The 24,132-nt window shown below is 41.4% G+C and overlaps 1 protein-coding gene and 1 long non-coding RNA gene across 2 annotated transcripts; both read left to right on the forward strand.

The window, feature by feature from the left end:
• Positions 1-1,546: 1,546 nt before the first annotated feature.
• On the forward strand, positions 1,547-2,722 carry LOC120439440. The gene is made up of 3 exons (XR_005612641.1): positions 1,547-1,601; positions 2,278-2,385; positions 2,696-2,722. It is a non-coding gene; the product is annotated as an uncharacterized LOC120439440 (long non-coding RNA).
• Positions 2,723-14,108: 11,386 nt separating this feature from the next.
• On the forward strand, positions 14,109-23,124 carry LOC120433827. Its single transcript, XM_039600771.1, has 5 exons — positions 14,109-14,562; positions 15,846-16,905; positions 17,132-17,448; positions 17,677-17,840; positions 22,933-23,124. The coding sequence occupies exons 2-5, from the start codon at positions 16,571-16,573 to the stop codon at positions 23,122-23,124; spliced, it is 1,008 nt and encodes a 335-aa protein (XP_039456705.1). The 5' UTR covers positions 14,109-14,562; positions 15,846-16,570.
• The last annotated feature ends 1,008 nt before the right edge of the window (positions 23,125-24,132 follow it).

A 24,132-nucleotide genomic window follows, 5' to 3' on the forward strand; every position in this document is an offset into this window, starting at 1 on the left:
GCAGTCCACAATAGAAAAATAAAAACAATAAACACAAAAACAACAGAGAAACATATATTAAAGACAAAAAAGGACTCGGTCAGGTCGGAGCTGCTGATACTGGCTGCCAGCTCGGAGCGGCGCCGGAAGTAGAATTAGTTGGCATGAATTTGAAGAGTGTGGCATTTTGCACACAGCCTGTAAATATCAACAACAACAGGAGTGTGTAAAACATGTATATTGTAGTGATGGCAGTATACTGTGTATATTTATACTGGCAGTATGGAAAATGATTATTTGGAAATGCTTAAAATAGAAATGATCATTTACTGTGAGGTGAGGTGTGGTTGGGGTATGGACAGCGGTTGTGCTTTTGTAACGCTGAGGTATGGACAGCTACACACTGAGGCTTTGAGCCTCAGTCCTGCCTGTTCACATTTTATTCTGTAAAAACTAAAGTTTCACTGCTTTTATGACCTTTTTAGTGGGGAGAACATAGCTAGGATTTAATGATTTAACAGATCTTTTAAATCCTTTGTCCTCCACAATGCTAAATGTCTGGGAGTCCTCAATCACCATGCTAACCAGGTCTTCATTTGAGATTGTTCTCCTGAGGAAAGACAATAAAAACAAAGCACAAATATAAATATCACACACGTAATTTATTACAGTTGTACAATATTGTTATATCATTTAGTAACATTACGACATGCTATATTATCATGGCATTTGATGGCTCACCTGGTCTTGCTCCACAATCGGTGTTCCCCTTATTCTCATGCAAAGCTCTGTAGTGCCTAAGCATGGATGAGGTGTTGTTGTTATATCCCAGCTCCCTGGCACATAGCAAACACTTCACCTTGTACAAAAGTAAAGACAGCTTAACATGAATTGTATTGCACCATCAGTATTATGAAAATACATCTTCTGTAGAAATTTACATACCTTGTTGGGAGGAATAAGATAAATGTTCCCACACAGGGGAGGACATCCTCCTCTTCTTAGCTGGCTCCATTCTCTCCTGACCCAGATAGCAAGACGACATTGAATCTATGTTGATTTTTCATCCGATCCGTCGTATATGGTCGGGGTTGAAATGCCAATGTTGTAACAACATTGAAATACTGTGGTAAACCGACGGTCTTACTATAGAGACGTTGTAACGATGTTGATTCACCGTTGTTTTTTTGTCATTGATATTTGATCTATTTATAGTCGACCAGGTGACAACAACAACGTCGAAAACGCTCTATTTATAGTTGATGATCATTCGGCTCGGTCACCATCAAAACCATCGATTTGTAGTTGAGCATTAAATTGCATTGCAACTGATCGGGTATAAAGTACCAGAGAAAGTAGATTTATTGTTCATTTTTTATCAATGACTTGGTCTAGTTCACCAGCTTTAAAAAATCATGTCTACGTGCAATTTATGTATAGTTGACCGGGAAATTAAAGCAGCGATCACTTGGACTATTCCGCAGCACCCTCTCACATTGGTACATCCCCAGGTATTCATTGTCTTCTACAGTAGGCGGGACATTTGATTTACTCTCAGCGGAATTGACCGGAGAAGGCATCAGGTCATGCACTGCACTGGCCCGCACCACGATTAGTATAAGGTAAGAATGAATGATTTTTTTTTCCTACTCGTTATTTCCATGTTTGCATTTGAATAACAGTAAAAAAGTCGTTAATGTTGTACATTAACGAGGTTTTTACTGTTATTTACGTTGCTCCCACAAAATGTGGGAGCCCGAAATTGTGTCTACTTCTTACAATCCGGCAACAAATAAACTGCACTGCGAACAAAGTATATCAACAAAGAAAACATTTTCGTTTCATAATTTCTTCGTTATATTCCCTTACAAAGCTAGCTTTAACACTTCGAGGTTTCCTTTGTTCTTGCCGTCGCCTCGGCGCTTGACCCAGACTTTCGCTCTGTAGTTGCTTAGTACTACAAAAAATTCTAAATCTGTGATATATGATTGATAAACGTAAAGTTAACTGTATAAACGTGTTCAATGACTTTGTTACTTTTGATGATTGGAGAGCACTCGCTTCAATTCGCACACGAAAACTTTAGACTCAGTTTGAATGCCCACGTGACTGTACGTTGCACGCTGACCTAACTTTATGTTGCACGCGTACATGACTTTCCGTTTGTGCCTTGAATAATGAATAAGGCTACGTCCACACGTACCAGCGTATTTTTGAAAACGCTGATTTTTCTATGTGTTTGCACCTTTTGTCCACACGCAATTTATGTCTGGCCGTACATTGTGTTTGTATTTCCAGGCACATTTCACTAAGCAGAACGCAGTCTTCAGAGATCTCTACGTGAACACTGTGATCTGACCTTCAGTCCGAAGAAGAAACCCAGACCAGTCTTAAAAGAAAGCACAAGTAAAACCTTTTTATTCACAAACATATCTTTGATTGTTAAGAATTTATGATCTTGTCTTTTATACATATCTGTGGTGCTTGCATACTGCAATATCACCACATAATATAGTCCAAAAAGTGGAAGTTTGTAAACTTTTTAAAAATGCAAAGCCGTGTACACTTGTGCACTTCAAAAATTCATTGTATACTGTACCTTCTTGCACGTCTCTGTTTCCTGTGTGTGTTGTTAGAAATCAAACTAACTTTAGGAAACAATATGCCAAAAGCATATTTACAATTACTTAAGACCGTTTTAATTTCTTTTCTTTAGACCAAATCCCTGTACACATATCTGGACTCAGAGGATGAGCAGCCTACAAAAAACGGTTTCCCGGCCCTTCGAGTGAAAATACCAGGTAATAAAATACTGTCTAGTGTCTGTGTACATATCTGTGTCTGACACGAGGAAACTTTTTTGACAAGTTGTCTGTATTCTTAAATACTTAAAAATTATCTTTTCTAAACAGCCCTCATCACTCCAGTCTGCCCCCAGCCCACTGATAGCAACCATCATAATGCCCCACCCAGCTTCCGGCACCTTTCGCCACTCCGGCACAAGCCGACACAGCTTTATGATCTCGCCAGCATGCAGTCTGATGTCTTCCCTATAGATGGTATGCTTTTAAAAAAGCTTTAAAGCTGCATCACAATGTCATTGTACTCTTATCTAAAAAAAAAACCCCAATTTATACTCCTGAATGTCATCTTGTTGTGATTTTTTTTTTTTCCTGCAGATTCCAGAGACTCTGTGAGGCCACTATTACAAGGCAAGTTTGAAAATCTTGGAATTTCACAGTTTACATGGTATAACAAATATATGTGACAGGCAAAAACTAGTAAACACTTTTAGCAGTTACAAGAACTAACAAATGAATATCCAACAAAGGGAATAGAAATACATTGTACTGCCAATACTTTGGTTTATTCTTTGTATGACTTGAAAATCAGGCTTTAGGGAAAACTAAATGACATGTTTCTATCATCAATTACATGAAGTAAACACACAAGCACTTGCATACACATTTAAGACATGAGACACGCTAATTCCATCTCATAAAATGTGTCTATAGGTGAGACGCTTTGCGTTGATTGGTGCTGCTGGACCACACTGGAGGTGCGAGTCCGCCGTGTAATGGTTTATGCCATTACAAAGGAGCTGGCCTCTGTACTCAACTGGGCAGGGAAAAAAAAAACCAGGACCAGACAAAGCAAAAAAAGGGCATTTAAAGAGACAGCGCTGTGCAGATGCATATTTGGTAAGTTTTAACATTTATTGTAGTTTTATGAGCCTAAAGTGAACAATAAAGGGATCAATTGATGTGCTGGGTGCGTTTCACATTTCCTATGTCTGTTTTTTGCTATATTACTTTGTCTTTCTTAATAACAAGACTTTCATGTCCGGTTAATCTGGAGATGGAGTCTTTGGTCTTCGGCTTGTTTTGTGCTCGGGTTGTACACTTTGTACAGCCCGAGGACCCCATGTTTTCTTCTTTTTTTTTTTAAAGGATACACGGCACACCATGCTAAGACATATCACATTTTCAGCTTATAGCTCTTTGGGAATCAAATGCGGCAGTTTGTTGATTTCCGCCTGGTGACTTTCATGTTTATCAGCCTAGGAGTTTACATACTTTCTCCCTGCTGAAGACAATTAACAAGAGCTTATTCATGTGCTCTAATTCCCTTTTTTCTCTTTGTTTTTGTGTGTGTGTCTATTTTGTCCTAGATGGCCTGGCGCAGCAGGTGAGGGGCGAACTCTATGTCTGAGTTGGTCTTTGCTCAAGCAGTCCAGAAATGGCTCAGATATGCTCCAGATCGTACGGGTGGCGCGCAGGGCGCACATCATCCATCCCCATCCCGGAGTAAATAATAAAAGTGACGTGAAACATAGAAATGTAAATAGGAAACTTTGTCTTTTAATAAAGTATTTTGCAAATGATACATGTCTATTGACCTTTTTGTTTTTTCAATAAAAAGCAACTGTGCGAAAGAGGTGGAAAGTCAATACCATAGCTCAACAGTGTTTCAATATCAGAATCTGACATTGTTTCAATGTCAACAGTGTTAGAAAATATAACGTCGAATCAATGTCAGGTTTCAACATTGATTCAACATCAAAACCTGACGTTGTTTCAACGTTAAAAATGGGTGCAAGAGTGATGTTGGGTCAACGTCACACTTCAACGTTGCTTCAATGACGTCGCCTGATATTGACTCAACATTGTTTCAATGTTTCCTTGCTATCTGGGGACTTTCTCTCCTCACTCTCCTAAACCTCCAAACTCTCTCCAAACTGTCTCCAAACTCTCACTAACCGCAACTCTCCATCAAACACCCACATTTTGAATGAAGTCTGAGGGGTTTATATCGCTATCATAGCTCGCAGCAAAGTTCGAACCACTTCCTGAACCAGTCACGTGGTACAGCCGGGCAGCGAGGCTTCGGACGTCATCATTTTCAGCTCCTCCCATAAATGAAGCAAGCCTCGATACGCGCATCGCGGAAACGCCCCCTCCATTACTCGATACAAGCTTCGAAGCCTCGATACAGAACGTCTCATCACTAGTTGTGGTCACTTTTTATCATGAAAGGCAAAGGAAACTAAGTGCAGAGCAGCATCTGCTAAAGGCAGTAGATTCCATGTTGGTTGGGTGGAGAGAGATCATGAAGGACGCCCGCTGTTAAAAAGAAGCAGAAGAGGAGAGAAACAAAAACGGTTTTCATCTAAAGCTTCTCCATCTTCCAGTGGTCGTCTAACTTCCAAGATTATTTATTGCTAAACTAAATCAACAGTCAAATATTTTTGTTATTAAGTGTATTTTAAACTTAATTCAGCTTTCTATTAGCTAAGCAGCATATAGTACTGTATTTATTTACTCACTGTGGAAACATGGACCCTCAAACTGGGCTGGGCTTATAGTGCATATCCCTCCTGTATTCTGGTCTGTGTTGAAAATAATAGTCTCTGTTTTTAAAACATTTTCTATTGAAATGTTTTAAATGATGCTGTTAGGACTGGTGGATGAATCTGTTACATAAGTGATTGACTTCATGTGTTTGAAATATACTTTTACTATCAGACTAGAGCACTGAAAACACATCATGAGATGTTCACTTGAATCTCAGCAACTTTAGTGCTCAGACAATCAAAAGATATCAAATAGAAACTGAGTGTGAAGCAGCAAAGTTCCCGTCATTATTTTTAAAGCCATTGAACTTTGAGCTCAAAATCTTCTTTGTCCATTAAACCTGCTTTACAAAAACCCCACTTAACAAAGTCTTGTCTATTCTCACTGCTTTGATCGAGACTTGTTAGACATAGTAATTCTTTCAAAAATCATTTTCTGTTTATTATGTAATAACTTTTATACCATAAGACAATGTAAAAAAAAACATCTGTTGTAGAAATGTAACATTACCTTAATTCTGTATTATTTTTGTAATCAATATTTTTTTTCTCTCTTTCCTGTCTGTTCTTTCAGTTGTTTCTGTGAGTGGTGGGGAGTGCTTTCATTCAGAGTCCACTGCAGAGGTGCCCATTGTGTCGCAACAAGCAAAAAGTATTAAAGTGATGTTGTGTAGGTATGTAAAGACAACAGGAGAGGTCTCAGTGTCTCACTCCAACTTTATTAACGGATTCACCAGAACTCCACATACAAAAAGCGCCAAAATCTCCACCCCAACACTTCCCTTAAACTTGGGTGTGAGTGTAGCCACCTGGTGGTCCGCCACACATACCTCCCCCCGAACACCCAGTAAGGTCTCTTTTCAGTCCAGGACCCTGGGCCTAAGCAAACGCCCCGAACGACTGAACCTGGGAGGGAGAGATCTGGCAGAGGAAGGTCCATCCTGTGAACGAGGCTGGTGTAGGCGAGCAGGAAAGGCAGGAGGAATTTCAAACGCCGGCGGTTGGGGGTAGTCCTGGGGGGAAAACCAGAGTCTGTTAACCCCGTGGAAGGAGGGCGGCCATGGCGAGGGGCCTGGGCCGGCACTACATGACTGTCCGCAAGAATATGTGCAGGTTTAAGTCTGTCAACACACACCGTTTCCCTACGTCCCCCAAAATCCAAAGCAAAATGTTTCTGGCCTGGTTCGATAACCCTAAACAGGCCATTGTACAGCAGACACAGCGGCGTCCTATGGGCATCGTGCCTGACAAAAACAAACTTAGCTAAAGTCTTTGGAACAAAAGTGTCAGGCAGGCAATGGTGCACCGGACCAGGAACCCGAAGCGCGTGCAAAAGCGGGTTAAGGGATAGCATAGATGGATTGAAGCAGGGGGGAGGGTTCTCGGGTGGTGGGTCAACAATAGTCAAAAGGTACGTAAAACCTTGTGACTGCGGCAGAGGACCCACCAGATCAACATGCACATGATCGAAACGTTTGCCGGGGATGAAGAACTGCTCCAGGGGTGCCTTGGTGTGTTTATGAACCTTCGCGCGCTGGCATGGAGCGCACGCCGCCACCCATTCCTTCACCAATTTGTGAAGGCCCAGCCAAACAAACTTTGAGCCGACAAGTTTAACAGAGGCCCGGACCCCCGGATGAGAGAGAGCATGTACTGAGTCAAAAACATGACGACGCCATGAACCGGGAACTACTGGGCGAGGGTGGCCGGAGAAGAGGGCGGCCGGAGGAAACGTCACAGAACAGCAGAGGGCCGCCGTTCTGCACGGGTCTGTCCTCCAGTATGAGGGCCATCTGCGTGGATTTAAGCGCAAGGATGTCTGGGTCACCGCTCTGATCGGCAGCCATGGCGGAGTAGTCTATGCCGACAAACATGGGAGAAACCAGCGCACGGGAAAAACAGTCAGCCACATGATTGGACTTACCAGCCATGTGCTAAATGTCCGTGGTAAACTCAGAAATGGCTGCCAACTGGCGCTGCTGGTGCGGACTCCATGGATCAGAAACTTTGGACATTGCAAACGTCAAGGGTTTGTGGTCCACGTACATGATAAAGTGACGACCCTCGAGAAAAAAACGGAAACGGAAATCGCCAGGTGGAGAGCTAGTAGCTCCCTGTCAAAAACGCTGTAATTGCGCTCGCTGTCTCGTAGTGTATGGCTGAAAAAGGCGAGCGGTTGCCTGACACCCAAGATTCGCTGTTCCAGCACCGCATCCACCGCTATGTCTGACGCATCAGTGTTCAACGCAATCTGCGCCGAAGGGGATGGGTGGGTCAGAAGGGCAGCATTAGCTAACGCCGACTTAGCATCAGAAAACGCTTGGATGCGTTCCGGAAACCAGTCAACGGAGTCATTAGTCTTTTTACCTTTTAACGCCCCGTAAAGGGGCTGCAGCAGATGCGCTGCTCTGGGGAGAAAACGGTTGTAAAAATTCACCATCCCCCAAAATTCCTGCAGTGCCTTAACAGATGTGGGACGCGGAAAATCTGAAACAGCTCGGACTTTGTCAGGCAACTGAACCGCGCCCTCGGTGGAAATATGGTGCCCCAGGAAGTCGAGAACCGGCAACCCAAACTGGCATTTAGACAGATTAATGATCAGTCCATGCTCTGCCAAACGCTGAAAAACCTGACGCAGATGGAACGTGTGCTGCTCCTCTGAGTTGCTGGCCACCAGTATATCATCATGATATACAAAAACAAAGGGCAGCCCGTGCAAGACTGAGTCCATCAACCGCTGGAAGGTTTGGGGGGCGCCTTTCAGGCCGAAAGGCATGCGCAGAAACTCGAAAAGGCTGAAAGGTGTTATGACGGCGGTTTTGGAGAGATCCTCAGCGCGCACGGGAACCTGGTGATATCCCCGTACCAAATCAATCTTCAAAAAAACCAAGGTCCCCGCAAGATGGGCGGAAAAATCTTGGATGTGGGGAAAAGGACTATCGTTCTCTGTGACATTATTGACACGGCGGAAATCCCACAAGGTCGCCACCGACTATCAGATTTGGGCACCATATGTAAAGGGGAAGCCCAGGCACTATTCGAATGCTGCCCAGGCGCTCCATGTTGGCAAACTCCTCCCGAGCGACAGCCAGTTTGAGCAGGGTCGAGGCGGCGCGCGCGCGAACACCAGGGGCCCTACTGTAGTTATGTAATGCTCCACCCCATGCTTCGTCACAGTGCTCGAGAAAGTGGGGACAGTGAGTGAGGGAAACTCAGAAAGCAAACCCTGAAAAGCGTTACCCGAAGCTACTGAGTTAGCATGCACCACGGGCTGAGCACCCTGAGTCAAACAGGGTAATGAAGAAAATGACACAGCGTCAATTAAATGTCTGTAAGCAACATCAACCAGCAGTCCATGAGCATAAAGAAAATCAGCGCCTATTATAGGCACAGAGCTAGCAGCAACTACAAAGTTCCACTGAAAGTCACAGTCATGAAAGCAAACAGTCACCAACCTTTCAAGGTTTTAATGGATGAGCTATTAGCCGCAGTTAGCAGTGGCCTGCAGCCCTCAGCTAGCCTGTCCGAGCCAGCCGGGGGAAGAAGGCTCTTCTGTGAGCCGGAGTCCACCAGGAAACGCCTCCCTGAGCGTGAGTTCTCTATGAAAAGCACCCTTTCCTTGTTGCCAGCGGTCGCGGCTGCTACAGAGCGCTGGCGGGCCCGTTTCCTTGGGTCTTGAAACTGCAAGGTGGCAGACAGCGCCATGCCTTCGCTCCAAAAGGCTGGTGATAAAAAAAAAGCCCTTTTCCGTGGTGCCGCCTTGCAGCGATTCCAGCCACCGTCGATGAGTCGGAGGGCCCCTGGAGTATTGGTGAGGGGGCGGGGGAAGCCGCTGGTGAGTCCGGGACAATCGCCTGGACACCGAAACTCCTGGTAGCCAGGAGGATGCGATCCGCCTCTTCCGCAAGGGAGCGGTAATCCTTCGTGGCCAATAGCAGGGAGTTGGCAAGGCCAGCGTGCACCGGAGCCGGCAGCTGTCGGAGGAAGAGGTGGGTGAAGAGGAATCCTCCGTCATCCGCGCCCAGTAAGGACAGCATGCGCTCCATGAGCTTGAGAGCGGTACCATCACCCAGGCCTGCGAGGGAGAGGAGTTTCTCGGCCCGCTCAGCATGAGAGAAGGAGTAACGCTGCAGCAGCGCCTTGAGGGCGGTGTATTTCCCTTGGGCGGGGGGGTCCTCTAGGAGAGTCCTCAGCGGCGGGTGGACAGCGGATCAAGTGAGGCCACCACATGGTGGTATTTGGTATCGTCGGCTGAAACTCCACGAAGAGCAAACTGAGCTTCTACGTGCACGAACCATGAAGGAGGGTCGTAAAGCCAAACATCCAGCAACTTAAGCGCCACAGCAAATGCAGCCATCGGTGGATGCTCCCAGGCTGGAGCTGGCTTCGTCTTCGAACCTTAGCATGTTCGCCACAGGGGTCACCAATGTGGAGGTATGTAAAGACAACAGGAGAGGTCTCAGTGTCTCACTCCAACTTTATTAACGGATTCACCAGAACTCCACATACAAAAAGCGCCAAAATCTCCACCCCAACACTTCCCTTAAACTTGGGTGTGAGTGGAGCCACCTGGTGGTCCGCCACAATGTTTATTATGTGTATTTCAGACACTGAGATGCAGTAACGGCAGGATATTCTGGCCACAACAGATGTTAGAGGGAAAAATGAGCAGCCTTCATCATCATCATCATGGTGCTTTTTTCATTCTGCCGCCCAAGATGAGTATGAGAAAGCAAGGCCTTTTTATGAGGGACCGTACATTGTCTCACTCTCATGTACTTACATTCTTCTTTCATATACATGTATAGTTACTGTCACATGCATATACAGTGGCTTGCAAAAGTATTCGGCCCCCTTGAACTTTCCCATATTTTGTCACATTACAGCCACAAACATGAATCAATTTTATTGGAATTCCACGTGAAAGACCAATACAAAGTGGTGTACACATGAGAAGTGGAATGAAAATCATACATGATTCCAAACATTTTTTACAAATAAATAACTGAAAAGTGGGGTGTGCGTAATTATTCAGCCCCCTGAGTCAATACTTTGTAGAACCACCTTTTGCTGCAATTACAGCTGCCAGTTTTTTAGGGTACGTCTCTACCAGCTTTGTACACCTAGAGACTGAAATCCTTGCCCATTCTTCTTTGCAAAACAGCTCCAGCTCAGTCAGATTAGATGGACAGCGTTTGTGAACAGCAGTTTTCAGATCTTGCCACAGATTTTCGATTGGATTTAGATCTGGCACGAGATGGATCGACAGTGGTCTACAGCCAATCAGGAAGCAGAACACAATGCGCTGTAAAAAAACCCCCAAAAAACGACAACAACAAAAAAACATGCAAAATTGCACACAAAAAATCCGCAAAACAGCGAGGCAGTGAAAGGTGAACCATGTTATAGCGAGGGACGACTGTACTCCTATATTCATATATACATACAATCCCATTATTTATCATTTACATATATGCATTCTGACATTTACATGTATGCATTTACTAGCACAGGAAGCTCCTTCTTAAGCAGGAAGTCACTCTTAAACCAGGAAATATTATACACTTGGAAAACTTACTTCACCTGAACCAGAAGAACCAAGCAATTAAGCTTTTTAAAGTCATGCATTTTCTTTACTAATATTGTCTTTAATTTGGGGAGTAAGTAGTTATGAAAATGACATTAAAACTTTTCAAATTTTTTATTTTTTATTTAACCTTTATTTGACCAGGAAGATCCCATTGAGATTAAAAACCTCCTTTTCAAAGGAGACCTAGCCAAGATAGGCAGCAGCAAGTGTCTCACAGTTACAGAAATTACTCAATTAATTAAATAATTTATTAGAAAGTATTGAATAAATTCAAAGAGAAGCTACAGATTCTTTTGTTATTCAGAGGCTCTACAGAGAACTTGTGATCACATTCAAACCTTATCTGGAATTCTGTCTACCTTATTGACTGCTTATGAAACCAGGCAAAGAATTACATCCGAGAATAGACGTCTTGGTGCCTCCACCTCTCATGACTGGATATTAAGGTTGACCACGAAACAGCAATTAGAGAGAGCAAATATCTCATTTAGTAACTCTAATGAATAAAGTGTCAAAACATTGCAACGTGCTCAGAGGTTAGCTGCTGTACTCTGTACAGGCACACTGACCCTATTGGACAGTCACTCAGAAGATGCAATGCAGTACATCAATGACTGTACGGTGTTCAAATCCCCAATCAGCTATGGCTATGGAGAAATTCTAAGAGAACAACTTAGAATAAATAAAGCAGTAAAAAGTCACTCGTCAGTTTATTACTACTATACTCAAAAAGTACTTAAATGCTCTATTTCACTGAAAGTTAAGAACATTTAAAATTATAATAGATTCTAAGTCTATAGCAAAATGGATCATCTAAAGCAATCATCGTTGTTTCATTTACTCTGAGTTGTAAATAACCTTGAACATGTTACAGGTTTTCTTTGTATTTATATTTTACAACCATGTTTCACTTTAAAACACATTGTTAAAAGAAAGAGAAATATGTGTGCAGCCACATTTTTTTGTTTATGTTAAAAAAAAACCCATCACTGGTCATTTTACCAACTGATGTTGCTTTTTGAAAAAAGATGACTAAAACTGACAACATTAATGTTAATGCAATCAGTAAATACAGTAAACACTGAATCTGTGATCCAATAGAATACCAGAGTCAGATAAACATTATTGAAGCAGAACACCAGAGAATAAAAGCAATAAACAAGCAACAAACAAGTACAAAACTAGAAAATATATACTTTTAAAAAAACATACTTGAATTTACTCAAATTTTGTCATGCCTTATAAGTATTATACACTTGTAGAAAATAACCTGTCAAGCAAAAACACTTTTGTTGAAAGATCAATGCAAAAATGGAGCCTCCAATCATAATATCAGCAGGTGAAATATTAATATGAAAACATAAAACTAGAGCTTGCTGTCAGAATTACTGGTAAACTAATTCTGGTAAAACTCTTGATTGCATAACAAAGATGAGTCTGCTTGACAGGTCTGGAAAATGAAGCCATGGTAAAGTGTCTTAAATCTGCATTTTCTTTAACAGTCAACAGGAGACAACTCCTGTAGCTGCAAAAAGATCCCTGGGTGTCACGGACTGCAGTGGCAGACCGTGGAATGCAGGTGAGAAATAGGACCCAAATACTGGATGATGAACTGTGAGTTTATTTACAAAGTGCACAATGAATCTCTATTTACAAGCCCCAGGCACTGTAGCTAGCGTGGTGATTCTTCCCCAGAATCCCACGCACTTTGCAAGTGTCCATGAACAGTGAATAGCGAAAACAGCAACTCCAACTCCCGTCTCCCACTGTCGCTCCTGTGAATGCATCACTCCGCTCCTGATACCTAGTGAAAACAGAACACACAGATGACTAGGCTTTCATTCTTTAGCAAGGGCTTTCCAAACTAGCAGGCCACGGCAATACTGACGAGTCAGATGTAATAATCCTGTGCTGATCAGAGCTCGGCCACACCCTTAAGCAAAGTGCTCCGGATGAGGCCATCAGCAGCAGCTGGTGACGGCTGATGAGCGGCAGGTGTGGCAGCCTCCAATGCGGAACCCTTCTGGGATCGTAAACAAACAAACAAAACTCACACACACACACACACACACACACACACAGGGGGAGACGGAGGAAAAAGGGAGAGAGAACAACGACAATCCTTGAAAATAACATGGAAAATAAATATATTAATAAGGACCTCCTTGGCAGGACCACCCGAGAGGGTTGCCAGCCCTAGGTAAGAACAAAACAAAGGAGTCATGGGTCCCTAGACCCCAGGGGCGAATCTAGAAGGGTGGCATGGGGTGGCAAGTGCCACCCTAAAATGATCCCTTGCCACCCCAAGTGCCGCCCCAGTTTTGCATATGACAGTGTTGTTTATTAAAATAAGATAGCATTAACAGTTTGAGCGTAGTTACAGTCAACAGTGAATATAAATGCTAAAACTGAATATATTGCATAGTGTCCCCCCCCTCCATCATTAACAAATGGTTCAGCCCATAGCAGGACCGGCTTTTTTCTCGTTTTCAGTAGCAAGCGATGCTTATGATTGTGCCAGAGTACATTTTGAACAACACCATGGGAATTTCGGATTTTACACAGATGGTTGGATGTTACACTCTGGAAATGGAAGGAAGGTGAGTGTTATTAACCCTCCGTGGTCCACGGACACGCTGCACCTCCAAATCACATGACTGATCTAAGCTGACATAGCAACAAGCTGCAGCCACACTGAGTCTCTATTTCAGCCCACATTGAAAGTTCGGACTTCAAAGTTTTTACATTTTAATTACAGGCCAGTAAATCCAGAGTTATGATAATATATTTAAGCCACGCTTTTTACTAAATACTGTCGTCACGTTTTTGTGTGTGTGTGTTTTAAGCGTTTTCTAAGGACAGCGTGAAAACAGTAAAGAAAGGAAAAAAAGCCACCTCTTTCCTATCGGTGGAAAAATGTACCATGTCGAACAATTAAAAAAAAGTCAACACGTGGGATTTGGTTGTTTAGGAAGAGGGGAGAGTTTTGGGAGTGACAGTAACGGCAGCGAGAGAGAGGGAGAGAGAGAGAGAGTCTTTAGATGTGGGAGATTTGTGACGTTTAGTGTGGAGTGTATACTTAGCAGAGGTGGGTAGTAACGAGCTACATTTACTCCGTTACATTTACTTGAGTACATTTTTGAAAAAAATGTACTTTTTAAGTACCTTTTTTGCACGATACTTTTTACTTTTACTTGAGTACATTTGTGAAGAAGAAACGGTACTTTTACTCCGCTACATTTGCAAAATTCGACTCGTTACTTTTTTTAATAATTAATTTCACACATTGGATAATACTACTAATATAAATTATGGATCATGCCGCCACTGGAGCTACTGGTAACTCTTTCACCAATCAGACGTAGCCATGCGGTCACATGACCAGATATAAAATGGCAGGCCGAGTAGCCCAAGCCTTTTCAACTTCCAAAGACGGACAGAAGAAATACATCAAAAAATGGCAACCGTCTCCGCCAACACTGAACAGGACAAACACCCTTGCCCGCATATGCAAAGCATGTTTCGCTTTAAAGGAGTACAAAAGGACAGCTATATAATGCGATGTCTTCTGTGTGAGCCAAAGCAAACCGACGTCTCAGCGTACAAAAACTCAACATCTAACCTGAGGAAACATGTTGCGGTAAGTTTGCTTTAAATTTCTTTTTTAGCTGTGGTTAAGTGGATGTCAGTCTTACAGCCGCTGTGTCGAGCTTGATTCCTTGAGAGTCGGTGTACTACAACTTTTTGATGTGTCCATAGTCCAACACACATGGCTGAATTTTGCCACCTCAGCATGCAGTCAAGTACCATAGAGTCTTGCTAATGTCCTAATAAGCAATAATTCGGCGTGTCGCGGTGAGGACATGTTTAATAGTTTCAGGACACTGGCCCTCGAAGACTGGAGCTTGACACCCGTGGGTTACAGAATTACAGTCTTAGGTCTTGCCCATATTAAAAATGAGATGATTTAAAAAAGAAAATGCACATATCCAGAATCACTCCCTTTCTCCTAGAAACTACATTAGTAATTAAGCCGTTTTAATATTTTTCTTTTCTCCACAAGTGACTTTTTGTCCTGACTCTTGCTTCAGAGAAGTACAGTTATAAGGTGTAGAAGTTTATAAAGAGGAAAAGCTAAAGGTTTTTTTTGTTGTTGTTGTTTTGTTTGTTTTTTTGAAGGAGAATCTATTGACTAGCACTGCTAAGCCTTGCATACGTTCTTGTTTTGAACTTAATCTGGAATTTCTTTTTTAAGTGGAAACCCATGTAATGTAGGCACGACTTTGTTTCTCTTTCCTTCCTGTAGTCTTCCGGTCAAATCTATCCGATTCACAACTTAAAGCACTCATAAATATTGTGTTTTACATCTGATTGCATAATGATATCCTCTGCACTATGCACTTGAACATATAAAAGTAATAATCACCTCTTTCATTGAATTTTGAGTGTTTTAATCAGCATTGTTACACCTGTGGTGTTCCCGGACAAAAGTAACTGCCATAGGAAATGAACTGGAATCCACTCACTGAACGGCCCACTTAACTGAATTTAGTGGTGAAAAATGTTTTTTGTGCTAGTTTATCCCTCCGGTCGCGTTCATCCCCCACCCCTTACTTTAGTGTTCCCAGTCAAAATTGACTGGTCTGTTTTAACAGCTCTTAAATTACCATAACAAACAGTTTTCACCACCAAATTCAGTTGTGTGGGTGCGTCAATGGGTCGTTCAGAGGGCCTTTCATTTGGTCATTCAGTGGGTCGTTCAGGGGGCCTTTCATTTGGTCGTTCAGTCAATGGGTGGGGGGGTTGAACATGACAGGAGGGATAAAAATATGGGATCATCTTTTTTTTTCTCTTTTCTTCTGAGAACTGTATAGAAATTGCTTAGGCACATGTCATTTCATGGTCTATTTTTTCTGCCAACAGAGGGTTCACTCCAACAAATTGAGGATGTATACGGAATTAATGGACAGCCACAGAAAACGAAAGTCATCCTCTTCTACCGAGCCACCTATGAAGAACGCAAAACTTACAGACTCTTTCACTGGCTCTAGGCGAATAACACAAGCAACATTTGACAAGCTTCTGCTTACGTTTGTATGTGAGGCCAACCAACCATTTTCTATAGTTGAGACATCGTCCTTCAAGACTATGATGGAAACCTTGCAACCTCAGTGTACAGTAATGACAAGGAAAACATTGTGCTCAAAAATACAAGACGCTGTGAAGAACATGAAAAGCATAATCATCAAAAAACTGAGCACTGTGAACTATGTTGCTACCACAACAGACTGCTGGTCTGCCAGACAGCATAGCTACTTAGGAGTGACTTGTCACTGGATAGATGACATCTCTTTAGAAAGGCATTCTGCTGCACTGGCTTGTAGACCTCTTAAAGGTTCACACACATTTGATGTTCTTGCTGCTGCATTAGAGGAAATCCATTCAGAGTATCACATCAGAGAAAAAGTGACCCGGACGACAACAGACAGTGGTTCAAACTTCTTGAAGGCCTTTCGATTATATGGTGAGGACAAAGAGGAAGAAACAACCAATTGGCAGGAGGATAGTGGGTCTATCCTTGATGATGCAGAAGACAGCGAGTTAGAGGTGGAGTATCAAGATGTGTTTGCCGTTTTGGATGACAACACATGTCTGGAGTACCAGCTTCCAAGCACCAAAAGTGTGCATGTCATCTACTCAATCTTATATCAACAGTTGATGCCACTGCTGCAGAAGCTACCAATGATACATACAAGAGACTGTCTCGGTCTGCTTTTGCAAAATGTCATGCTCTGTGGAATAAAACCAGCAGGTCAATCATGGCTTATGAAACAGTGGAACGTGAGTGCAAGTTGCAGTTTCTTCGACCCAATCAAACTCGTTGGAGCTCCCTGTTCCTTGCTGTGGAAAGACTTGTGCGCATTCATAAAGAGCAAGGAGAGAAAGCAATCTGCAATGTTTGCACGGCATTAAAGATAAAGATGTAAGTTGATGGAGCTTGTTTTTAAATATTAAATTGTGACTAATGTGTGAATCCACCCCTTTTTTTTAAGTGACTTTCACTGACACTGAAAAATGTAAATATTATCAAGTACTTATAGTTTTACTGTCTCATTTTGCAATCATTTGCAAATTTTACAGACAATTCACAGTTATTACATTGCTGTAGAAATGGCTATGACCTATTTCTGTTTTTACACCTTTTTTAGGTTCAATCCTGCTGAAATGGGATTTTTGGTTGAGTACACTGCTGTGATGAAGCCTGTTGCCATGGCCCTTAATATCCTCCAAGGGGAATCATCTGTGCACATGGGCTTCTTGCTGCCAACACTTTACCAGTTGCTGGAGAAGCTGAGGAAGCTGGAGTCATCTTGCAAAATGTGTAGACCTCTTGTTGATGCGCTGCGGGATGGAATCCAGAAACGTTTTGGAGAAATGATGAAAGACCCTGAGCTGATTGCAGCTGCAATACTAATACCAAGATTCAGAACATCATGGACCACAGAGGAGAGCATCTTAAAAGCTGGTAAATATGCATGTTATCCATTAAGTTGTGAGCCACTAGATTTTGACTTATAATGACTTTTCTTGTTACTGTGATTTGGGATTATAGTGTTAGTTAGGGGGGAAAAAGGCTGACAAAAGTTAGGAAAAACCATTTCCGTGTGTGATAAAATTTTCATGCCAAACATCAGCAGCTCGGCAGTCTATACAGCACACTAATGCACAGACCTAACCATACATCTTTCCACAGGTCTGACCTTCATCAGACACCAACTAGACACAGAGTTGGGTGAGGCCAGCACAAACAGCAGCCTATCTGATGAAGATGACTTCTTTGGGTCCATGGGGTCAGGAAATCCAGAAGCAGAGGAGCTGGAGAGATACCTTTCACTGTCCAATGTCCATTCACTGGAGGTGTGGATGTATTGCATGGCTTTCCTCAGATCAAGAAGCTGTCGATCAAAGTCAATACAGCTCTTCCTGCATCTGCAGCCTGTGAGAGACTTTTTAGTCATGCAGGGCTCCTGTTCACTGCCAAACGGTCACAGCTTCACAGCAAGAACCTTGAGAGCCAACTGCTGCTGACGCTGAACCACCATTTCACTAACTGAAGAAACAATTTATGTGTATGGCTCACTTTACCATACACATATGTACATCCACATAGTATTTGTCTTTTATAATTAGTTTTACTCTGATTTCAGTGTTTATTTGTGAGTGTAGTTTTTACATTTTTACATATTACATTCTGTTAATCCACTGTCTATACTTCAGGGTATTTTAGTATACAAAATAAGTTTTGTTAGAATGCCTATTCCTGTGGAATTTTAGCACAGATGTTTTGTTTTGTTTTTTTATTCCTGCTGTCCGCCTTGGGAATAAACTTTTCCTGATTATACCTGTTGCATCTCTGTGTCATTTGTTTCTGATTTACTTAATCCCTCCTTGTATTTAAAAGAACCACCCCTAGTGTGACATTCTGGCGCATCAGCTGTAGTCTGTTATGTTGAAGCTGCCTCGTTCTAATGTTTTCTCTGAGGCTGCTGTAAATGCGAATATATTTACTGTAGGTTTTGCTTGAAAAAGCTTTACGTTGTGAAAAACTGAAATCTTGAAATTAGAATTGTTGTGCCTTATTTTGTGGATCTTTTTACATATATTCCTTTTGAAAATACTAAAATTTGTATATTTATTTATTTTTGATTGTCTGATAGCATTTATTTATAAAATAAATCGGACATTTCAAACAGTTACTCGCTACTTACTCAGTACTTGAGTAGCCTTTTCACCAAGTACTTTTTTACTCTTACTCGAGTAACTTTTGACGACTACTTATTTACTTTTACTTGAGTAATAATTTTTTTAAGTAATGATACTCTTACTTGAGTACAATTTTTGGATACTCGACCCACCTCTGATACTTAGTGTGTTGTGTTGTCTTGTGTAGCTGTTCTGTTGTGTAGTCGTTTTGTTTTGTGTGTCAGTGAGGGCACTAATGAATGTCACAAAGGCACATTTGCAACGTAAACACTGTCACTAAGTAGAAAACCAGCGGAGTGATACACCTCCTGTTGTCAGGCCTGCAGGTTTATCCCTGTGCTGTTTTCCTCTGTCTTTTGGTGGACAAACTTTTTTTTTACTGGCACACATCATTTGTGGGGCATCTTATTGCGAAACCTGATTGTTCTCTCATTTTAGTTTTAGTAATATTTTTAAATGGTTGTACAAAATAAAAAAAAACCGGCAGTTGTATTGGCTGCATTTTTATATAAATAGTTGTATATGTTTACAAAATGTACATTTTATATTTGCATTTCAAGTTCTAAAAATTTACTCAACATGTCTGTGGGTTTTTTTTACAGTAAAAAAATACTACTAGGATTTTAAGTTCTTTGTGTGATTTCAGATCAGTAATACTAATGCAGTATGTCAGTGAAAAAAACAACTAAATTCAGTTGAGCTGAAAAGAATGATACCAAACAAGGCAAGGGGAAAAAATAAAATGAAACAATTTGAGGGTGAAATCAAACGTAAACTCAAAAGGAGTCAAAATGGCGGTTGTATTTCAGACCTCAGTGGGTTAATCCAACAAATCATGAAAAATTAGGTTTAAATTTTTGTTCATGACAGTGCAGATTTCTGACATTTTGTGTAATTTAAGCTGTAACAATGTATTTGTTTTCTAACAAACACAGTGTGAGTTAGTCACAAGTCTAACTTAAGTTAGACTTGTGACTTGTGTTTGTAAATGAACCGCCCCATGTTGTGTAGCTTTCTGGATTTTATACTTATTGGGCTACATGTTTATTTATTATACAGGCTATACAGTACATAACATCAAAACTCACGTTTTATGTAGCTAAAGTGTGTAATTATGTGGGCTACAGACAATAATTAAGTTATAGACTATACTTATATGAAAAACGTGTATACTTACTGCATTTGAATTATTTTAACCATATGTAACCACCTGCATATGTGTTTGAAAAAAAAAAGGCTTTGATTTTGCCACCCCATTTGATTTCTTTGCCACCCTCATGCCACCCTAAGAAAGTTTCTCTAGATCCGCCCCTGCTAGACCCAGGCCCGGACACTGGGTCCTTTAATCAATGACATTAAACACTTTGCTTATTAGTTTAGCTTGAGACTTTCCCATTTCACACTTATTCAAGAACAGCTTTCTGAATTTATATTTTATAAAAATTTTCTACTCAAATTTGTTGAAAATATGAACTGTACTGAATTTGAAGATGCCCAGGTCTTTAGCTCTGATGCTGTCTGCTCTCTAGTTTTTTCCACTTCAAGCTTTCGGGTGAACCCGTTGTGAGAACTTGCCCCACCCTATCATGTGACTTACTGAGATCACATGAGCTAAGGTGTCATTAAGACTGGGTGTTAAGGCATCTGGGAAGGGATCTCAAAACTGGATTATAGATGGCAGACAGTTGGTGTCTTATACCACCGCCTCTGTTCAAAGATGGTCGTTCACAGTGGACATAAATGGCTTCTTTCACTCTTCTTTTAAACCATTTGTCTTCTCTGTCAGAAATGCGAACATTGGCATCCTCGAAAGAGTGACCTTTGACCTTTAGATGCAGATGTACAGCTGAGTCTTGTCCTGTGGAGGTGGCTCTTCCATGTTGTGCCATGTGTTTATGCAGTGGCTGTTTGGTCTTTCCAATGTAGAGAACAAAGCATTCCTCGCTACAGTGTACATGCAGCTCTTGTCTGTGTCATTGTTTCACAAAACGGCATAATCAAGATATAGTGATAATCAAATTGCCAGCAGGTGTCAGTGTGGAGATATAACTAATTACTTACTTATTTAATCAATATAATTCCAGCACAAATGCCTCAAACATTTCAGTGTTTCATGAAGCTTCACTTTGCCCATGAGTACGAGAAGCAGAGGAGGAAAGGGACAGTAGCACAAAAAGACAGAGGCAGTGATGTGTCCTTCTGGAGTACAGATCGATACAGAAATATCAGTTCCTCTGATACCAGATATCTATGTTCTACAATCGTTTCTATATATTAAAATATCAATATTTTAGTAAAGTGAGGTAAATTTGTGGTTTATGATTAACAGGAACACAGTGTAAAGTAACTACATTGTTGTTATTGTTGGGATCATTTAAATGATTGGTAGGAACTACTTCTGTCACAGTGATATGTGAAATACAGCTGTAAAAATGCATCACCACTCACATGTGCTCACTCACTCGGTTTACAATAATAGCTGATTATAGTCATGTGTGGATCTATTTCAGCTCCACAAACAGCCAAGACACAGGTTGTAACACGTGGCAAGACCACAAACCTTATCAAACACAAACAAAAGTAAATCATAACACAGAAGCGTCTTCAAATTAGCCTGTAGGGGGAGGTGAACAGTCACTGTGTTGTTCTTTACTCCCCTATTCAGAGGTGCAACATTTCTGCTGGGATGTATGTGATGTGGGACAGCTACTGGTAAGAACCAAGTTGACCCCCATCCTCCAAAATTATCCCAAGTGTGGAGGAAGGAGAAAACTCAAGGTGTACTTTAGGGAAGAGCTCAAACACAGCTTGCCTGCTCTCTGAGGTGTAGACAACTTACTACTAGAGCTCATGCCAACAATCAGAGCTACTAGCAGTGATAAACGACACTTTGGGCAGGAGGATTTAACCACTTAAGCCCCACGCCCCCGGTACCCGGGGCAAAAAGGAGGAGATCATGTTTAATCGGTTATAACACGGAGTGAGAAATATAAGTCCAGACATGTGTGGTATCTACAGAAACCTCTGAATCTCAGCTAAAATCTCATATAAACCATTTCTACAACCACCAAACACACCGAAAACAAGCCATGATTAAACGAGCAGTTACGAAAATGCGCAGAAGTCCGCTAAACAAACAAAACCGAACTAGAAATTCTTCAGACTTCATGTAACCGGGTAAAGATAGGCTGGTTATCTTCCAGAGCTATTACTGACTCCACACACCAAGTTTCACCACGCTCTGACCAAAATTCACTGAATGAGCCGCAAAAGAAGACCACAAAAACACATAGTGGCGCAAATGCGCTAAGACAGAAATTGGCTTACCGTCCCGATTTCCTCCGTTATTTTCGCCGGTAGCCGGTAGCCACGTGATTATCAGTAGTTACCATGCCTACCTAGCCGCATCAGAACCGTTTTCCGTCAACAACCTCCAATTTAGACCCACCTATAGACACGTGACTGGACAGACGTCACATGCAGTAAATTTGGGCCCACGTGGCAACGTCTGATTGGTTGAAGTGACTTGAACGGGGCATCGTTACTGTGAGGTGTCAATCATGCAAATTGACCAAAAGAAACCAAAGTTACAGCCCCTCAGAGTTTAAAGGGCCAGAGGACAATTAAACGCTCCATGCGCACGGCAGAAAAGGGCCATTGCCATGTAAATGTGTGGTTAATTCTTCAAAAATATATTTTTAAAAAAAGCATTTTTAGGCCTGTTAATAAAATTAATTCATTTCTGCTCTTAAATACCTAAAATATTCAACTGTCATGGTGTGCAATTGTGTGCCAAAATTGGACATTTTTGTACAACGTCTGGATGTTCATGTACTGACAGTGCTGTAATTTTTCACTGTTTCACTTTAGAAACATAAATCTTTGCACAGATGATGTTTATCTGTTGGTTACCGGATTTCTGGAATGAAAAGTGAACTGAGACATATTTTTAAAGGAGTTATATGCTAAAAAATTTTAAAAAATTAGGCGAGGATAAAATCTTGTTACTTTTTTTGTGTTCCAGTCTCAGTACACAGTAATATCTGCTTCAATATCTACACCTCTGATGAAATTTCACAAGTGTTAGCTTTATTTTGATACCAAGATTGTAAGCCAAGAGTTTGTAATTGCAGAGAAATAATCAATTAAATTTGGGCATTGCATTTTCGAGCAAGAAGCTCAGAAACCCCTTTGGGGCTTAAGGAAATGCCAAATTTCAGATCTTCCCGTTCCGGTGGCACCACAGGATCAGTTGTTCATGCCAGTTCATGGTCAGCAAAAAGTAATCCCCAATACCAACTTATGCAGCCAGCCAGCCAGCCCTTCTTCTATAGCCATGCCCATCGACGGAGAAAACACCTGCAACATGATCATGATAACTGTGTACACTGTTACAGGTGTGGTAGCAGTGAGCACTATTGGGCACGCTGCCGAGTGAGAGGAGGAAGACAGCTCGGGTAAAACTTCTTTATTTGTTACGTGTATTTTGTGTTATTTGGGTCATTAAATATTCTGGCATGGTAGCTGAACAGTCGCTGTGTTGTTCTTAACTTAAGTTATACTCTGCTGTATTCAGGGCTGCAACACAGGCAGGCACTATCCAGGTACAGAGGGACAAAATGTGGTGCTGTTGGCCACGTGACTTATGTGTAGGCTTAGGGTTTTTTTTATTGAGTACCACGTGTTCAAATTTACACTGACAAATATGGTTATGAAATAAGTGATGAAATAAATACACGCAACACTAAATAGCTGTATGAGTTTAGCCTGGAGTAAAATGTGCGTCCTTGAAATCATCTCACATGAATTTAGTTGTCTGAGATTTAGTCAGCTAAGGTTGCATAGAGCATTTAAAGTGGATTAAATAGGCTAGGTATCATAAAAATGTACAGCATACTTGCAGTAAAACAGTCACTGCAGGCTTTAAAAAATACAAATACAGCTCAAAAATATATGATACATAAGATGAATAATAGCTTATATCTATAAAATGTTTCTCAGCTGTAGTATCATTTTTAATCAGTCACATTTGCTTTTGATTGTTAAATTAATATTTTAAAATGTTGGTATTGACTTTTCAGGTTCTTTATTTCTTGCATGAGAATTTTTCACATTTAAACAATAAGAACAAGTAGTCTGATGTCTTGCATTCATTATGAAGGTATATTTTTAAATACACTCAGGGGCGATTCTAGGATCAGAGCTTTGGGGGTGCTGAGCACCCAGAGAGCTGCCCAGCCAGGCAAGATAAACTTTACACGTCACAATGAGACTTCTTCCCTGTCTCTGTCAGTCTCTGCATCCTTAAATGTCTCCAGTTGTCCCAAGTTCTCTCTGACTGTCTCCTGGGTGCATTTAAACCCCTGGACAGAGATTCACTTTTAATGTGTATGTATAATATAATACAGATACATAAAAAACACTCCCAAAACAGAATAAATTATTA

This window comes from Oreochromis aureus, linkage group 3, assembly GCF_013358895.1.
Source record: "Oreochromis aureus strain Israel breed Guangdong linkage group 3, ZZ_aureus, whole genome shotgun sequence".
NCBI lineage: Eukaryota > Metazoa > Chordata > Actinopteri > Cichliformes > Cichlidae > Oreochromis > Oreochromis aureus.